The sequence below is a fragment of the Coturnix japonica genome, chromosome 12 (genome assembly GCF_001577835.2).
Source record: "Coturnix japonica isolate 7356 chromosome 12, Coturnix japonica 2.1, whole genome shotgun sequence".
Lineage (NCBI taxonomy): Eukaryota > Metazoa > Chordata > Aves > Galliformes > Phasianidae > Coturnix > Coturnix japonica.
Genome location: NC_029527.1, coordinates 394,450 through 416,731, shown reverse-complemented (window position 1 = coordinate 416,731; position 22,282 = coordinate 394,450). Strand labels below are relative to the sequence as shown.

Below are 22,282 nucleotides of genomic sequence, written 5' to 3'. Positions count from 1 at the left end.
TTCGCTACTCCTTAACATTTATCTGTGAAAGATAAACCCATTCAACAATGCAAAACTGCCAGCTATTTATCTGCAAAATTACCTGCAGATTATCTGGAGTTGTTCTCTTCACATCGTATTTAACAATTAAATCACCATCCAAGAGGGATTGTGAGCAGTTTTCACAGGTTCGCTGTTGATCAAGAGTTGGCTTGAAAGAGATATGTCCCTGAAAATAAGAAACTTCTTTAGATCTGAATCTTAATAGCTGAAAACTTTCTACAGAGCACAAATAAATTTCTAATTTTGCAAAGCTGGTCTATTTAGATTCATGGACATAAGGATGACCTGTTCTATATGGTTAGATATTAGTATATTTGTACAAATAACTAATAGCTCAAGTTTGCTGCCTATAACTCTCTTCAGATGTTTTCTTCCTCATCTTCCTTCCAGCTCTCCACTCCGAATGATACTTCTGATAGGACCGTTGAGCAGTCTGTGTGTCAGGACTTCTGCCACTTTCATACATGGGAAAACTACTTGTTATTGACTTCATTCTTCCACAGCATACAGTCCAGTTGGTATCCAAGCTTCCAAGTGCTGTTGTGGGATAAAGGTGCAGTTCCATGCTAGTAGCTGCAAGTGTCTTCCCAACTGCATGGTGATGGCCTTCAGCTTCCCAGCTTGGAATTCAGAGTTAATTTGCACAGAGAAGTCTTTATTTACCCAATTTTTAGCCTCTCACTTTCATTGCTAGTGACTACAACACTTTTGCATTGATAGTATTTCAGAGTCATAACCATAGCAAATGAAATATGGAAGGTGTTGCTGTACCTTTTTATGTGAGAAAGTTTTCTTTATGACATTTTGCAGATCATTGGTGATGAATGTTCCTTCTGCTTCCAGCTCACTGATACCTTGTGGCTCAAAGATATTTATTTCAATCTGAAATATGAATTGAAAATTATCTTTGTTGGCAGTATATCAACTTAGACATTTACAGGAGGATCTGAAGGAAATGAAGTAGGGATTTTCTTGTAAGAAAAACAAGTTTATTTTTGTAATTAATAGCAGCAGTCCAACATGTCTTTTTCTACATAGAGCTTAAAAACCAAATTATAAAGAAATATAGCTCTACAGAAATGGTTAGTGAAGTGGTTAGTGGAACACTGTCAAATGTCAGATAAATACCTAAGTCCACCAAAAATATAATCCAGTCATCAGCTGTGAGTCACAGCCAACTCTGATGAATATTTCAGATTGCCTTTTCTCTTAGTATGCTTGGAATAATGCTTTACAAGCATATAGATACAGAGATTTGTAATGATTTTTACTCAGCGTTTTGTGGGTAAAGCTGGGTCTTAACAAAGCAGGTAGGAGCCATCAAAGACAAGTTTTAGCACACAAAAGCCACAGCGTTCTAGAATGCAAGATATGTATCACTGTAATCTAGCACAACATATTTTTATAGCGATTTGATAAAGGCATATTAGTTTATGCTACAAAGGCATTTATAAAAGCTATTTTGCTCCAAAATATCTTAATAGCTTTTCAGTTTTCTGAATGTCACTAAGTAGGCTTAGTAGCTGAGCTAACTCAGAAGCCTACAAATCAAAACCTGCAGTAAAGCATATTGGCAGGGACACCCCACATGGTTCATTAGAAAATATCATCGGGGCCTTTAGCTCAGCTGTCAGCCAGTGGGAATGACCATGGTACTCCACTTTCAACAGATGTACAGAATCTCATGACCTCTTAAGCTGCAGTATTAAATTTGACATCTACCTCAAAATCTTTGACAAGTTGCTTCGGTTTTACTTTGATGAACATCTCGTATTTTCCAAAGTGTCTCTTCAGTAGTTCTTCATATGTGAGTTCAAAAGTGACTTTACTTCCTGCTGCAATGTTGACTGAAACAGTGAATTTTTCAGTTTTCCTTCCCGAAGCCCTATGTTTAAGTGGGTAAGAAAAAGATTATCCTCTTTCACAATATTTCTTGCTTGGATTTGGTTGGTGCAGCATAATTTTCAAAAAGGAGTACAACAAAGATGGGAATTTTGATCTGTTGCTAAAGTCACAGTCAAACAGCATAGAGTTTATTCAGGTTCTCCTAGGAGTTTTATGCAGGAACTGGCCACACATATTAAGTGAACGATGCAGAGACTTTCTTTTCTTGGCTGCAGATACTAGCTGCCAGAAACTATTTCCTTCTTTACAATTTATGCTAAAATAACTCTAGATTAATGATATTTGTTCTTTGATCCTATAACAAAACAAACTTCAGAAATATACTAGAGCAGGATATTATGAACCTCACAATTTGCTACAGGTTAATGGCATGGAAGCCACACCAGATGTCATTCTTACTTGACAAGACCAGCAGTCTGTCCCTTCGAAACAGCTTTCTCATATTGTTGTTTGGCAGCTTCTTTTTCTTTTATATTTCCAGGATAAGTGGTGCCATCAATTGTCCTGCAGGTGAAAAAGTGCCTTGTTATCTGACTGGCTTGTGCTGATACATGAAAAGTTATTATAGGCCTAGAATATATTATATAATTGTAGAATATATATAATCTCTGTTTATTAATTGGTTTGCCCAAGAGCATTTTCAGGAACCTGCAGTTGCCAAGATTAGAGCACAAGCAATGAAGTGCAAATAAACTAGTCTTTCCAGGGGCTTTACCTGGAATGAAGAGCTCAGTGTTTAGTATTGAAGGGAGTCTGACTTACTTTTTTCCTTGAAAGTGAATTAGACTAAAACTAGGCTGATAGCAACACTACTTACACCTGCACTTTAGTAGCCTGATCATCTCATCTTGTCTGGTCTCATCTCATCCCATCCCATCCCATCTCATCTATCTCATCTCATCTCACAGCAGGATGGCTCTCCGGATGAGACTCATCTGTCCAAATGCAGGTGTCTACAGCTGAAAATTCCATCCATAGACAACTTGCACCAATAAATAAGCATTTTTCACATGAGACGAATCTCATCCTAAAATAAAAGTTCTAGAACAGCTTAGAGTGACTGTGCCCTAAAGGCATCTGTTTCTTTTCCTTTTTCCCTGAAAATAACACAGAATAATGTGATTAGCTGAGATGAACACATTTAAGCTGAAACCTAATAAAGGTGTGAAAATTGCATTATTACAACTAAAGATACAAATGTAAGGAACATCCTCCTCAATTTCCTATCTCTCATTTGAGCACTATTTCAAAATGAAGGAAGAAATTAAGCTGTAATGCCAATTATGGTAATGGAATGCCAATTACATAATGGAACTTCTGGGGTTTGATAACAGCAGAGCACTATAAGTTCTATTTCTGAAAAGGTGACTGTATCCATGGAGAGGATCTCCAGTTCCCTGACATCCATGATAACAAAGAGAAATAACTGAACATCAGTCACTTTTTCTATAGGTGTACCAGTGTTTGCCTACCCCCAGGTATCTTGCATGTGAAGTTAACAGAGCCAGAAAATTACTCAAGACACATATAGGTATCTACCAAACAGCAAATCAAAACTGAACATTTTTGCCTTGGTTACTCTTACAGTATTATAAAAATTACACACATGCTGAAGTTGGTGATGAAGGCTGTCTTAGGGAGCTCGACATCGAAGAAGACTTCTTTGTGTGCATCTCCTCGATTGATGGCTCGACTGGTGATAACATTGTGGGCAAATCGGGAAGTTACTTTACTATCAATCTTCATTCTATAGATTTCTATCCCGTTGACAACCTGTGCATTGAAAAATGAAAGAACAGAGCTAGCTGTTATACTGATGTCTGTATTAATCAGCCATGATTTTATAGAAAGAAATGACTATCATTCCGAAGTGAAACCTGAAGACTTAAATTGTAAGACCTGGGGCATAGTGATGCTTCCTTGGGTGTCCACAGAACTGATACAGTTACTGCTGTGAGTTGAAACTACAAAATATTACCACCCTGCAAAGGTGATGCTGCTGTAAGAATTGCTTTTTCTCTCTACTGAGACTGAGACTTTTGTTTTGGTTGGAGTCAGCGCCAGCAATGTGCTGCAGCCTCACTGCACTCGTGACTGCTGGTATCAACCGAGTGGCTGTCCCCCAGGGCAGGGATGGAAGGAGTCATCCTGTATAAAAATAGATCTAACCAGTTCCAGATGGGTTTCAAATTCCATTTTGTTATCCTCAGTTTCTGCACAACTGAGGCTCATTCCTGTTTAAGAAATGAAATGAGTTGGGTATGACTTATTTACTTTGAATGCTCAGGAGTAAGGTTACTGGGGACTGCAGGAAAACATAGGCAGCAGCACGTGTGCCTCTTTAGGCAGCTCTGCAATAACAAGCTCTGATTGCAACACAATCAGCAGTGGAAAGAACTTGTGATTTTTGTGCTAGGCCTGATCTCTGGCGGCTGATTGAGAGGTTCTGCCCCCCACATCAAAGCATGTTGAGCACTGCTGAAGTGGCATCGAGCTGCCAAGTGGAATCAGCCTCAGAGATGCCGTCTCTTGACTTCCTTAAAAACAACTACAACGTAAAATAAGAACAGTGTTAGAGACACTGCTATTTATTAAAATATAACGAGGTTAACCATTACTTGTTCACACTGTTTCCCTGTACAGGACTCCCCATCTGAGCTTGGGAAAGAACAGACTTGTTAGTCCTACTGCCGAAACCCGGCAGCTCTGGGCTCCTTCCCATGCCCACACACCCAGGAATGTATGTTAGCTCAGACTGGACTTTGAGAAATCTTCAGCAAACACTGAGAGATCATTCCTGTCACTGAGAATCATTCGCCACAGGCTGATCAGAACCAGGCCTTCATATAAGAGAAGACTCACCAAGTCATTGTCAGAACTTCGCTTCTGTAAAGAGAAAAAAAAACAAGAAAAAAACCCATCATGACTAAGGCAGGAAAGCATCATTTACTCCACTTCTTGGGAACGTCTGCTTTCAGGTCCTTTAGCACATATTTTGTCTTTTCCAACTAATTTCCCTTCGGGAGATAAATGGGTTTTATATCAAAGCATCAAAATGGGCTGAGACCATCACAACACACAGCAATCTTTTTTTTAGCAATCTAAACGACATTTGCAAAGGGACACGCAGCATAAGCTGGTAGAATCAGCCATCTTTTCTGAAGGGCTCTGCATGTACAGACCGAACATAGCACAGAGCCTTGGGCATCTGCCATTTAGGGAGGCTTTAGCATTGCAAAGCATACAGAGCATTGTGGTTAGTATGGAAACTGAGAGGAAAAAAAATACATTGTGTCTGGGATAAATATGAGCTGAGTAAGAATCCCTGGCATTTCTAATTTGCAGCCATAAATCTCAAGCTGATGTCAAAAAAATTAGATTTATTATTATTATCCCGATTTCCAAAGAAAGAGCCTTGGCAAAGATGATAACCTCACTAGAAGAAACTGACTGTAAATGGCTTTGCCTTGTCCTACCCGCTAACCAGCAGTGCCCCCTGAGATCTGCCCTGATTTTCATAGGATCTAACTACTGAGAGAGAGCAAAGCCATTCACTGAGCAGGTCTGCAACTTGTGCAAGGTTAATGACTCAGAATATCAGGAGGCACTGCCTGTCAAAAGCAGAAACTGGGGCCAAGATACATTCCATGATACGCTAACACAAATCTATTGGAGAAAATAGACCATGGAAACGTTTATCGGGATGGCGAGTTACATCCCTGTTACATCGCTTCTTTTTGGAGGCACCTTTCACTGTCACTGCCATAAAGGAGCTGTAATGAGTCATGGCAGCAATGAATCTCTCACTCGTCGGAATGTCAAAGCTCTAAAACATTTCAGCACAGCAATGACAGGAAAAACAGAGGAAAGCGATGTTTGGAAAAGGAGGGCGAGGAGGGCGGCGTCACAGCTGACTCAGGAGCGGGGCTGATTAAAGCTCCATTAAACTCGGAGCCGGTGCTCCCTGATAAGTGCAGCAGCGCTGTGTGAGCTCCCTGGGAATGGCGATAAATGGCGATAAATGGCGATAAATGGCAGGAAGTCAGCACGGAGCAGGAGCAGCACACACGGCTGGACACCTACCTTAATGCTTCTGACATGCGGTACCACAAAGTCCGGTGATGCAAAGGCCGGCATCAGCAATAGAACACAAAGCAATGCGTGGCTCCCCATTGTGGAAAAAGGGTAAGATCCTCATCTGAACGACACCAATAAATGTACAGTGCTTTGTTTGCGGAGCGTTAATAGATAACGCCGTGTGACAAGCGGGAATAACCGTACGGGGTTATAACACTGAGCGCTGAACTTTGCTTTGTCCCATGTCCACACGTTGCTGCACATCCGTGGCGTGTCCGCTGGTGGGACACACCGCAGCCCGCAGCCGTGGCTGTGCTCGTGATGTGCCCGAGGGGCTGCGGGCGCTGTGCAGCACTGACAGCACAGGCAGCTCCTCTGACAGCAGCACAGCGCTGTGTGTGCTGCTCCTTGCTGTGTGACGGTGACATGATGGCTCCGCTCAGCAGCTGCCAGCAGCCCGGGCTCCCTTCACACCACACACGCAGAACCCCGCTGCCATGTGGCGCTGTGTGAGGGGCAGCTCTGTGTCTCTTGATAGCAGCCGCAATGACTGCGCGCCGTCCTGCCCGCTCCTAACATGGCCGCTGCACCCGCTTCCAAGATGGCGGCGCAGAGCTCGCCCCATAGAGACGCACGGGGGACGCAGTGCGCGCGGCGCCGTGTGGCAGCGGGGAGCCCGGCGCATCTCTATGGCAGCGGGCGCCGCGCTGCCGGCCGGGTGCTGAGGGGACCCGCCGTGTGTCCGGCGGCCGGAGGATGCCCCTGTCCGCGTACTGCGTCCTGCGGGCTGTGGGCAGGGGCAGCTACGGGGACGTGAGCCTGGTGCGGCACCGGCAGGACGGCAAACAGGTAGCGGCAAACGGGCTGAGGGAGCGGGTGGGCCGGGCCGGGCTGTGGGGAACCGAGCCGCGGTGGGGCCCGGTGCTGGGAGCGGGCACGGCCTGCACCGCTCAGAGGAGAAGCGACGTTCGCACGTGTGCCCTGCAGGGCCGGGAACCGCGGGGCACAGTCCAGTGTCCTGCCAGCCTCAGTGTCATGAAAGTAAACAGCGCCGGGAGGGGAATGTCGGCCACATGTGGGTCCTTGGATTTCACCCCTTCTGTCTGATCGTGAGCGTTGGCAAGAATCTTGCTTCCTTATCGGTTCTGTTTTAACTTAAAATATTTGATGTATTGGCCCGTGTCTTATCTCTTGCCAGCTTTTATGAGCAGTTTCTGTTCCAGTAAGGTGAGCAAGATTTTTGGTTGTGTCTTTTAGAGATCACTGCGTGCTCTGTGAAAGCAGCTGTATTTGAAGTATGTTTGCTGCCGCAGTAATGCTTGGTTTGTTTTTTGTGGGTGTTATTGTTGTTGGTTTTTGATGGGGGTCCTGTGGCTCAAGTGTTTAAAATGAAACAACCTGATTTGCACAACAGAAAGCAGAAGAGCAGTACAAAGACTTCATGGGAATCTTGGCTCAGATGGCCTGTAAAGGTCCCTTCCAACTAAAAGGCTTTTATGAATGTAGTTGGTCAGGCACATGGAACACAGTATTCTGTGCTGTAACTTTCTTCTCTGATGATACACGTTGAAATCTCTTTTGCAGTATGTCATCAAAAAGTTAAACCTGAAGCAGGCGTCCAGCCGGGAGAGGAAGGCAGCGGAGCAGGAGGCACAGCTGCTATCCCAGCTGAAACACCCCAACATAGTCGCCTACAGGGAGTCCTGGCAGGGGGAAGATGGACTGCTGTATATCGTTATGGGCTTCTGTGAAGGAGGAGACCTGTATCACAGACTCAAGGAGCAGAAGGGCAAACTTCTGCCAGAAAATCAGGTGGTAGAATGGTTTGTCCAGATTGCCATGGCACTGCAGGTAAAGTGAAATGTAACTTTGGCATTTTCAAAATATTAATTTGGTTCTTTCTGCCTTTAGAATTCTACAGTTGTGCTGTGGATTTTGAAATCCCATTTGGCTGGGTTGATGTCTGAGCACAATGGTTATCAGCTCCGTTAAGGACCTGTTCGCACATCACTGCAGTCAGTGTCATACTAAGTCAAACTTAGTATTTGTGGTAGGGTTTTGCTGTCACGTGGTATGTCTACGTCTCTGTCAGTCAACAGTGGTAACTTCCAAGGTGTTTGTAGTCTCAAATGCTGTGATTTGACTTTTTGCACCAGTCTTAAAGAGTGTAGCTGCTCTTCTGTTTTCTTTAAAAGAAAAGGCTTCTTTCATAAGTGTTTCGTTTGCTGTGGTTGGCTGTTTTCTTAATTTTCTTAAATATAATCCGACTCTGTTGGCATTGGAGATTACCAAACTTTAAAAACTATTACCATGGTATTAAAGACAATGTAGAAATATTAACACTGAGAAGTAAGAATTTTCTGTCCCGCTCCTTAAAAGTTGGCTCCTATGGCCAGATATACACGAGTATATGAGCATGCACAGCTGTGCCTGTTCTTGCCAACTGGAGGAGTCTGAGCACAGTCCTGATGGCTTCCTAAAGCCATATGGGAGATTTTGGTAAAGCATAGCCAAGCTCTGGGGCTGTACCTGTACTGTTATATGAATATACTAATGCTGTCTTCAGCAGTGATAAGCCATTTTTATTAGATAATGATATGTGTGTTTTTGCTGTGTTTGCATTTCCCGCCTTCAATCTCTTTTGCATGATTTTACTTCTCATGGAGAACCAGTTGTGTTACTCAGCCTATGTTTCTTTTTCTTCCCCTCCCAGTACTTACATGAAAAACACATTCTTCACAGAGACCTTAAAACTCAAAACGTTTTTCTGACAAGAACAAATATAATCAAAGTGGGTGACCTGGGAATAGCCAGAGTGCTGGAAAACCAGTGTGACATGGCCAGCACTCTCATAGGCACTCCGTACTACATGAGCCCCGAGCTCTTTTCTAACAAACCCTACAACTACAAGGTACAGTAAGTTAATGCAAATGTCATTTCTGCTTTGATGAGCAACTTGTTTTGTTTGCCTGAGAACATTACAATCTAATGCATTATTTTTAATTAATTACTCTTTAATGTCACCAAAGATAAAAGGAAAAGGGATATATTGGCCAGCACCTTATGGAACTGTTTGCTGCAGTGGATGAGAATTAACAGCATGTGATAAGTTATCACAAATCACGTGTCCATGTGACTGTACCTATTGTAGCATGCCAAAATAAACAAAGATTTTGGTCTGTGTTTTGTAGCTGTGGTTTGAGACAGGGTGCTTCATACTAAACTATAACATAAAAAAAGAATAAAGAAATGAGCAGCCTCTCGGAATTGAAAACAAAACAAAGATATTTGTGCTCTTCTGTCCTGCATGCTGAAAACCATGGGGAGCATCAGTTTGGGTGTCTGTGAGCAACAACTAAGGGGAACTGTTCTTATGAAAAATAGAAAGGTTTTCTTCCTCTGGTTAGAACCAGCATTGTGAGTAATTAAAACAAACAAAAAAAAACCCCACCCTATGAACTGCAACTTTTACAGTTATTTTCAGAATCCACCTGGTTAAAGTTGGAATAGTCAGTCACCATTAAGAGTGAGACTGAGGCCAAAAGTTTGCAGTGCATTTAGGTCTTAATTCCTTTATTGTGATGAAAAGCCTCTTGGAAAGCACATGTCCAAGCCTGGAGTTTCTGCCTTTAATGAAAAGCTCTTCAAACTTTTTCTTCCCCTTTTTTCAGTCTGATGTTTGGGCTTTAGGCTGCTGCGTCTATGAAATGGCCACACTGAAACACGCCTTTAATGCTAAAGACATGAACTCTTTGGTTTATCGAATCATTGAAGGAAAGGTAAAAACATTCATATTTTTCTCAGTTCTTGGTTTATTTTTTTTTGATAACTTGAGAGAACCATTTTCAGTCAGAAGCTCTGCAGGGATTTGTAAGTATCTGTCACGTTGCATACGTAGTCATGTCAGTTTGGAAGGTTGGTATTTCCTGCTAATCTGTGATAGAACAGCAGACCCAGGAAGTTTGTTTCTAGATATTGCTTGGGATTTCTCATTACCTTTTTGTACAACGTTGCAGTGATTAATTTTCAAGGCTTCAAGATAAGTCACTTTTTTCATTTGCTTCTGAATTTTACATTGTGCAAAGAATTCCATCGCTGTTAGTCATTTTCCTGTTATAACTAAGTGCCTTATTTGCGTTGCCGTACGATGAAGTTAAAACAGATTAATTAGACAAGAATCTCTTACGCCTATTCACAGAATTTCACCTTCAGTGTTAATTAAAAGCAATAACAAAACAGAACACAGTTAAGTACTTGGGAAACGCAGTGTGAATAGTTAGACAGTTTTTTGTACAAAGGACTTAGCTTGAATTTGACTGTCATGTATAAATGATTTTGCAGTACGTTTTGTTGACACTGTTAAATAACATCAGACTTCTGTTCCTGTTACAGCTGCCTCCCATGCCGAAGGATTACAGCCCACAGCTGGTGGAAATAATACAAACCATGCTCAGTAAAAAACCCGAGCAAAGGCCTAGTGTGAAAAGCATACTGAGACAGCCGTACATCAAGCAGCAAATTGCGCTGTTTTTGGAAGCTACAAAGATGTAAGATATTTTCACTTGGGTGATTGAATGCAAAACATTCATATGACTTTCGTCTTTGCTTTTCAGCTTTTTTTATAGCAGGATAACGTTGGTTCTTCTGTGTGCAGTTATAAAATCTGCAAATGTATTTGTTGCCCTGGAGTCTTTGAGGAATAGGAGAGCTAGAATGAAAAGCAGTTGGGTTTATTTGGTTGTTTTGTTTTTTGCAAAGGCAAATGAAATTACGTGACAGTTAGAACTGATCAGCTTACTCAGAGTAAAGAAATGAGAAACCCCAGTATTTTCAAGGAAGCACTGGGAGATGCACGTTATGTTGTGTGGTTCACTGAGGCCATTTATCAGCTGGGTGTTGTATTTGCAATTTCCTTTTGGTATTCACCGATACGATTGTATTTCTTCGTTAAGGTAGGTCAGTTACTTTGCTGCTTCCAGGTTGGAGCGGTTTTGGTGCAGTGCAGAACAAATGTACTTTGCTGCCAGAGTCTAAATAGTGTTTTTAAACTGCTTGTGTAGAGAGGAAAATGAGAATGTTATGTACGGTCTGTTGAAAAAGCCCGCTATTGTGTATTCTCTGTGCAGTGAGGGGGTTTTAAATACCTAGGATCCAAAGCAATATTTTAAGGTCTTGTAGCCAATGATTGAGCAACTGTTTTTTTTCCTAACAGGAAGGCAGCCAAAAGTCAGAAGCAAATGGCGGGTTCCAAACTTAAAGATGCTGCTTCTGTGGTCCCAGTGAAGAATGAATCTCATAACAAGAACGTTACACCCCCAAACAGCTCCTCTGAGCGAGGGAGGAAATGCAGAGTTGTAAGACACATCTTCTTCCTCTTCCCCTGCCCACAATATTTTACATGAAATGGCTCGAGCATTGGTGAGAACACCAGGGATTCCTGGTGGTGTATAGAACTTAGGTTGATGAAGGAATGGTGTTCAGGTTAATTATGGAAGTAATTAAAAAGCTGTAGGTCAGTAAAACTAATTGTAGTGCCTTAACTGTAAGATCTTAACTAAATAACATCTGATTTTCTAATTGTGGGCCACTATTTGAATTACTTCTGTGTAAACGTGCAGTTGAGTTGACTTACCTTCTGTATGAAGTGTGGTTATTTGCAAGTATTTCTACACTTGTCAGGAGTATTTGAGGTAAAATATTTGATGACAAGTGGTAATCACTGTCAGTGAAGTAACTCTGGCAAAATTAATTACTGTTATACCACAAAACTGTTTATTGTTCTAGTTCTTGCTGGTGGTTAAAATGAGTCATATGAAGTGATTAATCTTGTATGTAGTTGTGTGGTGGGTTGTGGTTTTTGTCTGTTTTGTTTTTGTGTTCTGAAATTAGTCTGCTGTCGTGGGTTTAAGCTTTCAGAGCTGAAATACTAAATGTATGTGGTAAAGTAGCTGTTGGAGAATTGCTGGTACTCACTGGCTTCTCCCTCATGGAAGAGCCAAGGGTTTACAACTTTTCTTTCATGGTAGCACTGGAAGTGGGTGAACAGTACATATATACAGCCCTGCCTGAAATATCTAATCTGCAAATACAGTCTGTATTGCTTTTAAAATGCGGGTTGTTGCATTTTTGAAGCTCTTAATCTGTTATCATAATTTTAATGCACTTTGTGAACTCAGGTATGTTAATGATCTTCCTCAGGCACTTGGAATATTCTTTCCTAAGTTCATAATACTGGGAAGCAACTCTCTTGCTTTGTTTTTATTCTAGAATGAGGAAGACTGTGCCATCAAATGTAAAGCCAGCAAGTTTTGTTCGTCAGAGGAACCAGCTGCTGAGCTGAATACAAAACCATGCAGTAAGGATTTGATCAATCTGGGAGGCTCCCCAGCAACAATTAGTGAAGTGAATATTGATATCTTACCATGTGAAAAGAGAAACTTTGGAAGTGAAAAGAGTAGCAGTGAGCATATTCCAGAGAGTAATAAGGCAAAGTATGCAAATGCTTCAGGGAATTCTGAAATAATATCCAGCAATCCATTGATGAAAACTGATGGACATCAGAAAAAGACAAATCAAGCTTTTAAGGGGGGAAGTGTTGAGTCTAAGCTCCCATCTGCTGATGCTGTGGAAGATGATGATGACACTTTGAAACTCCTGCAGCCTGCATCGAAAGACCAAAAGCAGACTGATGTGGTAAAGCATTTATGCTTATGTAGACTCTGAAATAGATTTGACTAATAGACACCTCTTAAAATGTAGAGAGCTGCTGCTCATATTTGTTTGCTACCCAAGCAGGATTCTGATGGCATTATTGAGATACTCTAAATATCTGGGAGCCTTGGCTTCAGATTTCAAATGCTGTGTGGTGGGGGAATTTCAGATGATGACAATACTGCTTCTTAAGGGAACTAGAATCTTCAAGCCAAGAAGAGAGATGGCAAGAATAATTTTAGGACTTCTTTGTTTTCTTGGGTTGGTCCTGATTTGGATAGGTGTCTAATAGCAAATGGAGTAGACAGCCAATCGAGTGGGGCTCAGAGAGGCTTTTCTCTTCCATTCTTGACTATGTAGTACCCTCAACAAATAGATAAATGGTAGACTTGGGGCTAGGGTACTAAATTTGACAGAGAATAGACGATAGATTAAGCAGCACTTGGGATTGGTTTATGTTCTACTTAAAAACTGTTAGGACCATTTGTTCCTGTTCTGATTCAAGTAAGTGTCTTGGATCTGCATTCTTGAGAAACGGTGGTGCAGCAGATATTGTTTTCTGACTGTCACAAGCTTATTGTGTTTGCAGCTGTCATGTGTTAAGTTGGATGTTGGCCAAACAGCCAATTTGCCTGTGCTAGTCTTTTCTTTTTAAGTGCCTGCAAACTGAAAAAGTACTTTTCTTTCTTAGGATGTTGTCTGTCATGGAGCTTCAGGGGATGCTCAGGAAAAACTTACCTCTCAATTGCAGCCTCGTGATTCTGCTCATGAGCCTTCTCTCTCACGGCAGCGATGGCAGAAGAAAAGAGAGCTGGCTGAAGTCTGTTCAGAGAAGGTACAGATAATTTTAAAAATTCTCTTTTTGTACTCTTTAAAATGAGAATTTTTAAAGGGTTTTTTTTTAAGATGTTTTATGCACACCTGTATAGCGTCACTGACAGTGAGATACATAATGCTCAAGATGTCCTTCATGAGCAGTATGAGTAAACCTTTGACAATGTCAGCAAACCTCAGCAGCTGGATGTAGCCACTATGTGCAAAGAAGCTCTGAAGAGTTCTGTTTAGAAAAGACCACTAAGGCTATCCAGCTGTCCATCTGCTACCAGCGTGCCCACCAAACCACAGCCCTCTGTGCCACATCTGTGCTCTCTTGAAAACCTCCCTGGGCAGCCTGTGCCAATGCATTACCATTCCTATGAAGAAGAATTTGTTCTTAATGTCTAACCTGAACCTCCCCTGGTGCAGCTTCCAGCCATTGCTAGTTAGCTGGAAGGTGAGTCTGACCCCACACTTGCTACGGCCTCCTTTCTGGGTGCAGCCTTACCAGTGTGGAGTACAGAGGGACCAACACCTCTCTGCTGCTGGCTAGAAGTATCTAGCACAAGCCAGGATGCCCTCAGCCTTCTTGGCTACCTGGGCACACTGCTGGCTCATGTTCAGCTGGCTGTCACCAACACCCCCAGATCCTTTTCCTCTGTGCAGCTTCCAGCCACTTTGCCCCAAACCTGTAGCAGTGCATAGGGTTGTTCTGACAGACTTCTCTTTGTGTCTGCAAAATACGTGGCAGTATTTTCCTGGCTGAGCAGGTAAGGCTGCTTGTAGTGAGATCATTAGTAGTGCCTTAGACCAGATGTGTAACAGCTGCCCTGAATGTGCGTGTAGACTCCAGGAAGAAGATATTGGTCGTTACACATATGCCTAAAGCAGGGCTCCTGTCACTCTCAGCAGAGTGGCTTTTTGGGGAAGACACCACCTATATAAGGAAACAGGATGACTGGTTTTCAGAATCATACCTTGTTGCTATTCTCTTCAGTTTTGATAAGTGAGTCTGGGTTCAGCAAAATCATTGGGTGAAAAGTAGTATGGGAGGAGGGGGATGAAGTTCAGGACAGAGGGGAAGTGGATGTAAGAAGAAGTGCAGAGGGGGAGACGTTAAGTAGGTTCCAAAACCTGTCTCATCCGGCTTTACCATGCAAGAATGTCTCTATATTGCAGAGAACTTTAAGCATGTAGTTTCTTACTCATTTCTCTTTCAAGTTCAGAGCGGTTTCTCCTCAGCCTTTACCTTCTCCTACTGATGTGAATGTAAAGACAGCACAAAGCTGTGCAGAAGAGCATATTGCCAAAATCTCCGCAGATTCCAGTAGCACCAAAACCAGTCAAAATGCCACTGTAAAGGTTAGTTCAAAACATGGTGTCACTGTATTTTTGTCTCTCATTGCTTTTGAGCAGGCTGTTCCTGGAGCACTTGTTCAGAGAGTACAGAAATGTACGGTAGCTTCCTGTGTGGAAGTTCGGTCAGCCATCTAGCTGGTGTTGGAAGAAATGCTTCCATGCTGAACCAGTGAGGTCACAGGCTTCTTTTTTGTAGTGTATATTAGTCTTGGTTACCAGAACTGTTTTGTAATAAATAATACAGCATCTGTTAGATAATTAGAAAGCAGCTTTCTCTTCTGTGTCATTAGAAAGAATGTTGTTTGTTCTGTAGGTAATAGATAGTCGAGGTCATTGTGACAGTTGCTAATTAATACCATACTAATTTGCTTTAAAGGAGCGGCCTTTGTCAGCAAGAGAACGAAGGCGGCTGAAGCAGTCTCGGGAAGAGATGTTTCCCTCTGGTAATTATGTTTGCACGGGAGCATTCTATAAATGGACTTGTAGAACAAATTCTAACTTGCTGCCAGTTCTTCACTAACATCTTGCGAATGATGCACTAAAGCTGTAGTTCTGAGAAACGTTTCTGTATTCTTCTTAATTATGTTCAATTGCATTTAGAGGTGACAGCTTGTATTTGAAATGTGTGTGAAGCTCGGAGTATACACTTTCCATATAGAAGCCTTGGTGGTTTTTGTTAGCAGTATGTCTGCCTGCCTGTCCTCTGTCAAACCTTTTCTTACATGAACATGAAACTAATTCAAAATACATGCAGCTGAGTTATAAATATTGCTGAAATGTCATCCTTCCAGTGATCCCAGCAAGACGAGCAGGAAGTAGTGCAGTAGTTGAAGGAAAATCACGTACGGCAAATCATGTTAAAGTTGCTCAGTCTTCATCAGATCCCAGTATTTCTCAGGTAAACTGAGGTCATAATGCTTTGGAAATATTTCAGTGGAGGCACAACTTGGGAATATAGCAATACTTTAAAAAAAAGACACCTGTATGTGGAAGAAACTCAGTAAGAATGCTCAGTTATCTGCTTGTGTTGTTTTGTGAGTCCTGAGGGGAGGTACAGGTCTGCAATCTACCTATTTGTTCGGCTAGATCAGCTTAACGTTTCTACACGCTTTTACACCACCTGTCAGAGGTAAAGACTAAGAGGTATCCCGGACAGCACTGCTGTGTGACCTCATTGCTGAGGGGTTTTTTGATTTGTTGGTAAGAAAATATCGATCATGACCTGTGTTTTGATTATGGGCGAATTGCCTGTTGGAGTTCAGTCTTAACACATTCCCTCTAGCCTGGTACATCTTACTGTGCTTTGTTAGGAGTGTCTGAATACTGTATTTTAATATGTGTATGTGCTCACAATAAGAAGTAGCTTCCAGAAGGAGACCGAATAGTTTCTGCTGATATTCTCTTAGTAGCCTAATTAAAAAAAAATTGACTGAGGTCATGAATGTACATTGGGCAAACTGTGCGGTACCACAGGGCATTATTGGTATCAGGAAAGTGAAGGAAGAAACTTGAAAATTCAAAGCATAGGCTTTATTTTCCTCAGTCCTGCTCTTGCACGGAAGGTGATCTGCATGGTTTACCTGCTTGTGTATGCTCCTAACTGTTATTTCTGCACTACAGGTGCAGAAACTGTGTTTGCATTCACAAACGGAGGTTCCATGAGTTTAGTGACGCTGGCTGTGTGTGCTGCTGGTGGTGTGTGTTGTGCTGTGCACTGAGCACAGGATTGTAGAGATGTGGGCACAGTCTTCTGGTGTATTTTAAGGAATGCTGGAAACTTAACTGATAAACAAAGGGAATAAATATGACTTTAAAATGTGTGTGTTAAAAATCAATAAATGAGCTAAGGACGATGAATGTACAATACAGCTGACTAGCAAGCATGCATGATTTGTTTTTAAATGAGGCGCTTGGTGAAGCATTTATACTTGTTAGAACTGAGTGGCGATGTCATGCCAGTCAAACAAACGCTTCATTAAGCACGTTCTGATGTCCTGTGTGTTAGCTTTTTTAAAAACAAAGGTTAAACTTTTTTTGTGGGTAGAAAAAGTAGTTAGTGCCATAGTGATAAATTAATTCTGAAAGTCAGAATGTTGGTCTGTTGTTTCCTCTTCATGTAGAAAAGCAGAGTAACCCACCGCCTGTCTGATGATGAGCTAAGCTCTTCCACAAGCTCTACAGAGAAGTCTGATGGAGATTCCAAGGAGAAGTGAGTGTTTTGTGTCACAGTATGTGAGAGTATTTAACTCTGACTTGGAGTGAGGAGAAAATGGCAGGCATTGCTTTCCAGTTTCACTTCACGTGGTGACTGAAGAATCTCATGATACACAGAGAAGGTTTAATTGTCCCTCTCTGATTATAAACTTTTTGTGCTGTTCTTCTTAAGACACGTGTTTGTGTCACTATATTTTGGCAAATGAAGCTCCCCAGTAAACCAATGTTGCAGCATCAGAGGAGAAATACAGCCCAGGATACTTTAAAAGCAGGAGTGCAAAGGTGTCCATGTGTTTCCTTTCAGCTGTGAAGGAGGCTGAAATAACTTACTGCAGATCTTGTCAATGTTAGCAGCTTCTTCAAGAAATCCCATTTGCTGCATTGCTGGAGGTGCAGCTGCACAGGAGCAGTAGCTGATAGGACTGAGAATTTTTTCCAGGCAGATGCATTTTGTGCCATTATTAGATGAAATGCTACTAATGCTGCTGTTATTAAGACTGTACCACAAGAAGTAAATTTGACGTGGGATGCTTAGCAGGACTTCATCCCATTTATTGAAAACCCTTTGAAGGGAAGGTGGAAACTGCATCACAAATGGTGACTGAATTACATCATGTTTCTCCTCTCCTAGAAAAAGCAGTAAGAGTGAAGTGAATGAGCTGGTGCAGCTGATGACTTGGACACTGAAAACAGACCCTACAGAGAACTCTGAGTGCTCTGTAACCTCAACCCCAGCCCCAGAGTTTAAACTTCATAGGAAATACCGAGACACATTGATTTTGCATGGAAAATCACCTGAGGAATCAGAGGACTTCAAATTCGAAGAGGTTCCTTCAGGTTTGTTGCTCTGTTACTATCTTAAATGATTGATTGTCAGCTGCTAATTACCAAAGAAAACCTCCTGGTGGGTGACAGAAAGCAATCAGTCCACTCATGCTTCTTCCGGATACTAACAGCTTTGCAAATAACCTGGGGTACAGAACTGCTCTAGCTGTGATTTACCTGCCAGGCAAGGGAGTGGGATCAGTCTGCAATTAATAATGCAGAGAGCTGATCTGTGATGTGACCTGTATTTAAAGTTTCCAGAATGAACGGTTCAAAGTTGGAGTTGAGTGTTTTGAAATAATTAGTTGTGAATTGTGGACAAAGCTGAAATTGCGCAGGAAGCACAACTCAGCATTAAACAGGTTTTTATGAGCATAGAGTCATAGAACCATAGAATGGTCTTGGCTGAAAAGGACCGTGATGCTCATCCAGTTCCAACCCCCTGCTGTGTGCGGGGTCACCAGGCTGCCCAGAGCCACATCCAGCCTGGCCTTGAATGCCTGCAGGGATGGGACATCCACAAGCTTACGCAGAAGCTCATTTGCAATGAATTATTCTTAAAATAATTCAGTGGTTTTCTGTTGTTGTAGAGAATTGTTTGAATGAAAATAGTATTTTGTAGAAGTTAGAGACCTCATAGTGTGAATTGTGTGCAGTGGTGTCCTGTACAGTGCCTTAAGATTTAGCATTGGGGTGGCTCTCGCCACTGTTGATGATCTCCTTCAGATAAATGTTATTTCATGCAAACTGACAGCTGGAATTCCATGGTAACGTGGTTCCATGTTCTTCTTGGTGCGTAGTATGAAAATGGAGAGTAACTGCAGTGATCTTCTCCTTTTCTTTCATTAATAGACATGTTACCAGGTCCTGAGAAGATGAGGAGAATGGTTGAAGTCCTGAGATCTGATGTGGTGCGAGGATTGGGAGTGAAACTTCTGGAGAGGGTGTACAGCATTATGGAGGAGGAAGATGAAGAGAAGAGAGAGGTGAATGCTTTACAAATGAGAATTTAGAATGGTTGGGTTTCTTATAACCCCCTTTTTAGATACTGAGATAGCAGTGCAGACCCGGGTTCCAGCAAGTGTTGATGTGGTCACTGCAGGCAACGGCCTGAGTGTGTGCCTGGTATTACAGAAATTGGTTCTGAATGTAAATGGCTTCAGCTACATGTTCTTCAGGAACCGGGAGCTTTGGAACTGCACCGTGATCCCTGAGTGTGAGGGAGATGTCAGGGGTGTAAATAACTGCTCTGTGGTGGTTCTTCATTAATGGTTTCCTTTCAAACTGTAATTTTTTGTCTTCATGTTCCTCTCACTTCCAAGTGAGAAATGGTTTAATGTCTGTCCCTGGTGGAGATGAGTGAGCAATGTTTGGCTACAAAGCAAACACCACACGAGTCAGGACCGTCAGTATTTTACTTGTGCTTAAAACTGCCAGGTGGGGTTTCACACAAAAAAGGACTTTCCCACTCCCCTTCCATCTGTGTAGTAAAGCTTCACCTGCTGCTCTCAGCCGAGTGCCTGTGTTAATGCTCTGATTACATTTGCTGGTAGTTCAGTTGCTTTTTTCCGTGTCAGTGGCTTTTTTCCATGTCAGTAAGTTTGGTGGTTTTTCTTCCTCGTGCTCTGAACAGCTGCAGCTGCGGGAGCAGATGGGAGACAAGTACGTGAGTTACGGTGTGAAGGTCCGGCACCTGAAATTCCTGGAGGAGAACGCGCAGTTCTGAGCAGAACCTTGTCCTGAGCAGAGGACGGAGCTTCCTGTCCCATTGGATGGATCGGATCAGCTTCAAGGGGGTGTTTCTCACCGACCTTTGCTGGATAAACCTGCAGAAATCCTTGTACTTTGTAGTAGCATTTTTTATGTCTTTCATAAGAGACACTTGGTTTAGTTTTTATTCTCTTAATGAAATGTGAGCTGTTCCATAGGGCTGCACGCTGAGCTTTGTATAAAACAGTGTCCAAAAAACAAGTTGGTGTGAGTGTGTCGTAGCAAAAGGTCTGGGCAAAAGTGGTACGTGGTTTGTGGTACCAGAGGGATGTGCTGTTTGTGGTACCAGAATCGTGCTGAGGCTCAACCATTCTACCAAGTGTTGGTAGAGAGTTCCTGGGGAGGAGCAGTTGTTGGTTTGCAGAGCAGCAGCAGCCTGGTGGGGTTGGTAAGTGACAGGTTGTGTCGCTTTGGTGCTGCCCTTGCCTAGACATCGTTACATGAGATCGCAGTGGAAAAAGCCTTCTTTATTCACAGGATGGAGGTGAAGGGCAGTTGCATTTGTAATACACAACGCTTCAGCTCCACAAACTGACTTGTTCTCTCCCCCTGACTCTGGTGCTGTAACTTCAGCACCCGGTGGGGAGACTGAAGTGACCGTCAGGGTGGATGAATTATCACCCACAAAGATGGTTTGTGAGGTTAGGACTCAGAATGGAGTCAAATGTTTGCTCAACCAGTTTATGTCACAAAAATGTCACTGCCATCCCCTGTCCTGCATCCCTTTCAGGCTCTCAGGGCTCCCCACAGCCGTGCATTACGTGCTGTTTTATATGACCCAATTCATCCTGGTGCTGCTGACAGCTGTTTTTTCATCACCCTGCGCTGTTTTCCCTACGACTTCACTTAAACTCCAGCGAACATGCAGAGGCCCCACATGCCCTGTGCAGCGCTTAGCGAACTCATGGCAGTGTGCAAACTAATGAGGGGACAGGACTACAATACAAAGGAAAAGAGATGAAAGCTTAAGTAAGTTGAGTGCCACAACATACCACAACAAAGAACCGTTTAATTTAGCTTTTGGAATGTCTTTTAGGTTTTCTGTCCGCTGGCTTCTTGTCCTCCGTGCCCGACTCCTGCACAGGCAGCCACTTCAGGGGGTTGCGGCGATACATGGGCCATGGAGGGAGCGTCAGCTGGGACAGCAGAGCAAAACAGAACACGTCAGTCACGGTGTGAAAGTAAATGGCTGCTGCCCTGAGAAACGCTGCCACTACCATCACCAACGGGATCCACCACCTCTAGCACTGAACTGATGGGGGAAAGCGGCTCAGTGTGGGCAGCAGCACGAAACTGCAACAGCCTGAGATCTTAATGACGTGCTGCCGTGTAAGTTTAAACACAGGACTGCATGTATGTGCCATGACCTGAGTGACATGGCAGACAGCAGTGCTGGCAGCCCCTGTTAAACAGCAGATACAGTTTGTGGTGTGGGCACAAGAAAAGCCCCTTACCAAGCAGGACAGAGCAAATCCAGCCATAACGATGCAGACGGTCCATCCGAACTGCTCGGTGATGTAGCCATAGATGAAACCGATGGCCTACAACAAACAAACAAATAAACACACACGTTTCTGATAGATTTGGAGCAAACACAAACGCTGCCGAAGCCACGTTTGGCTGCGGGGAGAGACGGGAACAAAGCGGAACAACGCGGAACAAAGCGCAGCGGGTGTTTGTTGTTTAAGGCACATCCGGTGCCGCTCATCTGCAGCCCGGGCCCCGTTTCAGGATTAACCCCACAATCAAACCCCGATCCCGGCCCGCAGCGCGGGACACGAGCAGCGCTCCGCAATCGGGACAGAACCGAGGGATCCCGCGTACTCACAGCGGAGACCAGGATGACGCCCTGGAAGATCTGCTCGGCCAGTTTCTGCCCCTTGTAGTCCTACAAACAGCACAAACAGCGGCTCAGCGGACGGACAACGCGGGGCCGGGAGCGGCCGGGCCCGTCCGTACCATCTGCGTGGGGATGGAGCGGAACACGTCCAGCATGGTGAGGGGGCGGCTCTGCTGCTCACGGCCCGGCTGCTCTGGATCCTCTTCCTCCCGTTCCTGCTGCTCTCCGTCCCGCTCGCTGTCCCGCTCACTGTCCTCCCCGCTGCTCGGCTCCCTGTCCCGTTCCCGTTCCCGTTCCCTCTCGTTCTCGCTCCTCTCCCCGTTCTCGTCCCCGCTCAGTTCCGCAGTGGCCACGATCCTGACTCGCAGTCGTACCGGAAGTGTCCTCCTGGCGCGGCCGGAAGTGTCTCTGTGTGGCTGTTCCGGCCCGTCCCGCCGGGTGGCGCCGCCATCGCCCCGCGCCTCAGGGGCCGTTTCCTCGCTGCCGTCCCGGTCCCCGCCTCGTTCCTCCCGCTCTCCATCTCTCTCTCCATCTCTCTCTCCATCTCTCTCTCCATCTCTCTCTCCATCTCTCTCTCCATCTCTCTCTCCATCTCTCTCTCCTACCCGCTCTCCATCCCGTTCTCTTTCCCGCTCTCCATCCCGCTCTCCCTCTCGGTTTCCTCCCCGTTCTCCGTCCCGGTCTCCATCCCGCTCCTCCATCAGTTCCGTGGCTGGACGCCGT

At 43.7% G+C, this 22,282-nt stretch overlaps 3 protein-coding genes across 8 annotated transcripts in view; 1 reads left to right on the top strand and 2 right to left on the bottom strand.

Moving 5' to 3' along the window:
• Nucleotides 1-6,198, bottom strand: part of ITIH3 (inter-alpha-trypsin inhibitor heavy chain 3) — a 14,848-nt gene extending 8,650 nt beyond the window's left edge. The window contains exons 1-7 of the mRNA XM_015874433.2: nt 6,031-6,198; nt 4,810-4,833; nt 3,554-3,720; nt 2,347-2,451; nt 1,765-1,927; nt 814-924; nt 83-208 (exon numbers count right to left, since the gene is read on the bottom strand). Of these exons, the coding sequence (XP_015729919.1) occupies nt 83-208; nt 814-924; nt 1,765-1,927; nt 2,347-2,451; nt 3,554-3,720; nt 4,810-4,833; nt 6,031-6,120 (786 nt within the window). The 5' untranslated portion in view covers nt 6,121-6,198. The remainder of the gene's footprint in view (nt 1-82; nt 209-813; nt 925-1,764; nt 1,928-2,346; nt 2,452-3,553; nt 3,721-4,809; nt 4,834-6,030) is intronic.
• NEK4 (NIMA related kinase 4) lies at nt 6,018-19,920 on the top strand. Of its 4 annotated transcripts, none has more exons than XM_015874439.1 (15): nt 6,018-6,132; nt 7,609-7,875; nt 8,738-8,935; nt 9,696-9,803; nt 10,417-10,571; nt 11,237-11,378; nt 12,292-12,717; nt 13,427-13,570; nt 14,773-14,913; nt 15,287-15,353; nt 15,702-15,808; nt 17,031-17,119; nt 17,756-17,961; nt 18,802-18,935; nt 19,583-19,920. In XM_015874439.1, exons 2-15 carry the CDS (start codon nt 7,762-7,764, stop codon nt 19,673-19,675), a joined length of 2,124 nt encoding a protein of 707 aa, XP_015729925.1. In that variant the 5' UTR covers nt 6,018-6,132; nt 7,609-7,761; the 3' UTR covers nt 19,676-19,920. The 4 variants fall into 4 exon arrangements, with proteins under 4 accessions (XP_015729925.1, XP_015729924.1, XP_015729921.1 ...); XM_015874435.2 differs by lacking the exon at nt 6,018-6,132 and adding an exon at nt 6,642-6,873; XM_015874436.2 differs by lacking the exon at nt 6,018-6,132 and adding an exon at nt 7,150-7,251.
• SPCS1 (signal peptidase complex subunit 1) lies at nt 19,347-22,282 on the bottom strand. Of its 3 annotated transcripts, none has more exons than XM_032447312.1 (6): nt 22,152-22,282; nt 21,679-22,115; nt 21,548-21,607; nt 21,174-21,260; nt 20,712-20,855; nt 19,347-19,588 (listed from the first exon to the last, which is right to left on the bottom strand). In XM_032447312.1, exons 1-5 carry the CDS (start codon nt 22,258-22,260, stop codon nt 20,733-20,735), a joined length of 816 nt encoding a protein of 271 aa, XP_032303203.1. In that variant the 5' UTR covers nt 22,261-22,282; the 3' UTR covers nt 19,347-19,588; nt 20,712-20,732. The 3 variants fall into 3 exon arrangements, with proteins under 3 accessions (XP_032303203.1, XP_015729938.2, XP_032303204.1); XM_015874452.2 differs by having other exon boundaries at nt 21,679-21,946; nt 22,165-22,261; XM_032447313.1 differs by lacking the exons at nt 19,347-19,588; nt 20,712-20,855 and adding an exon at nt 20,924-20,971 and having other exon boundaries at nt 21,087-21,260.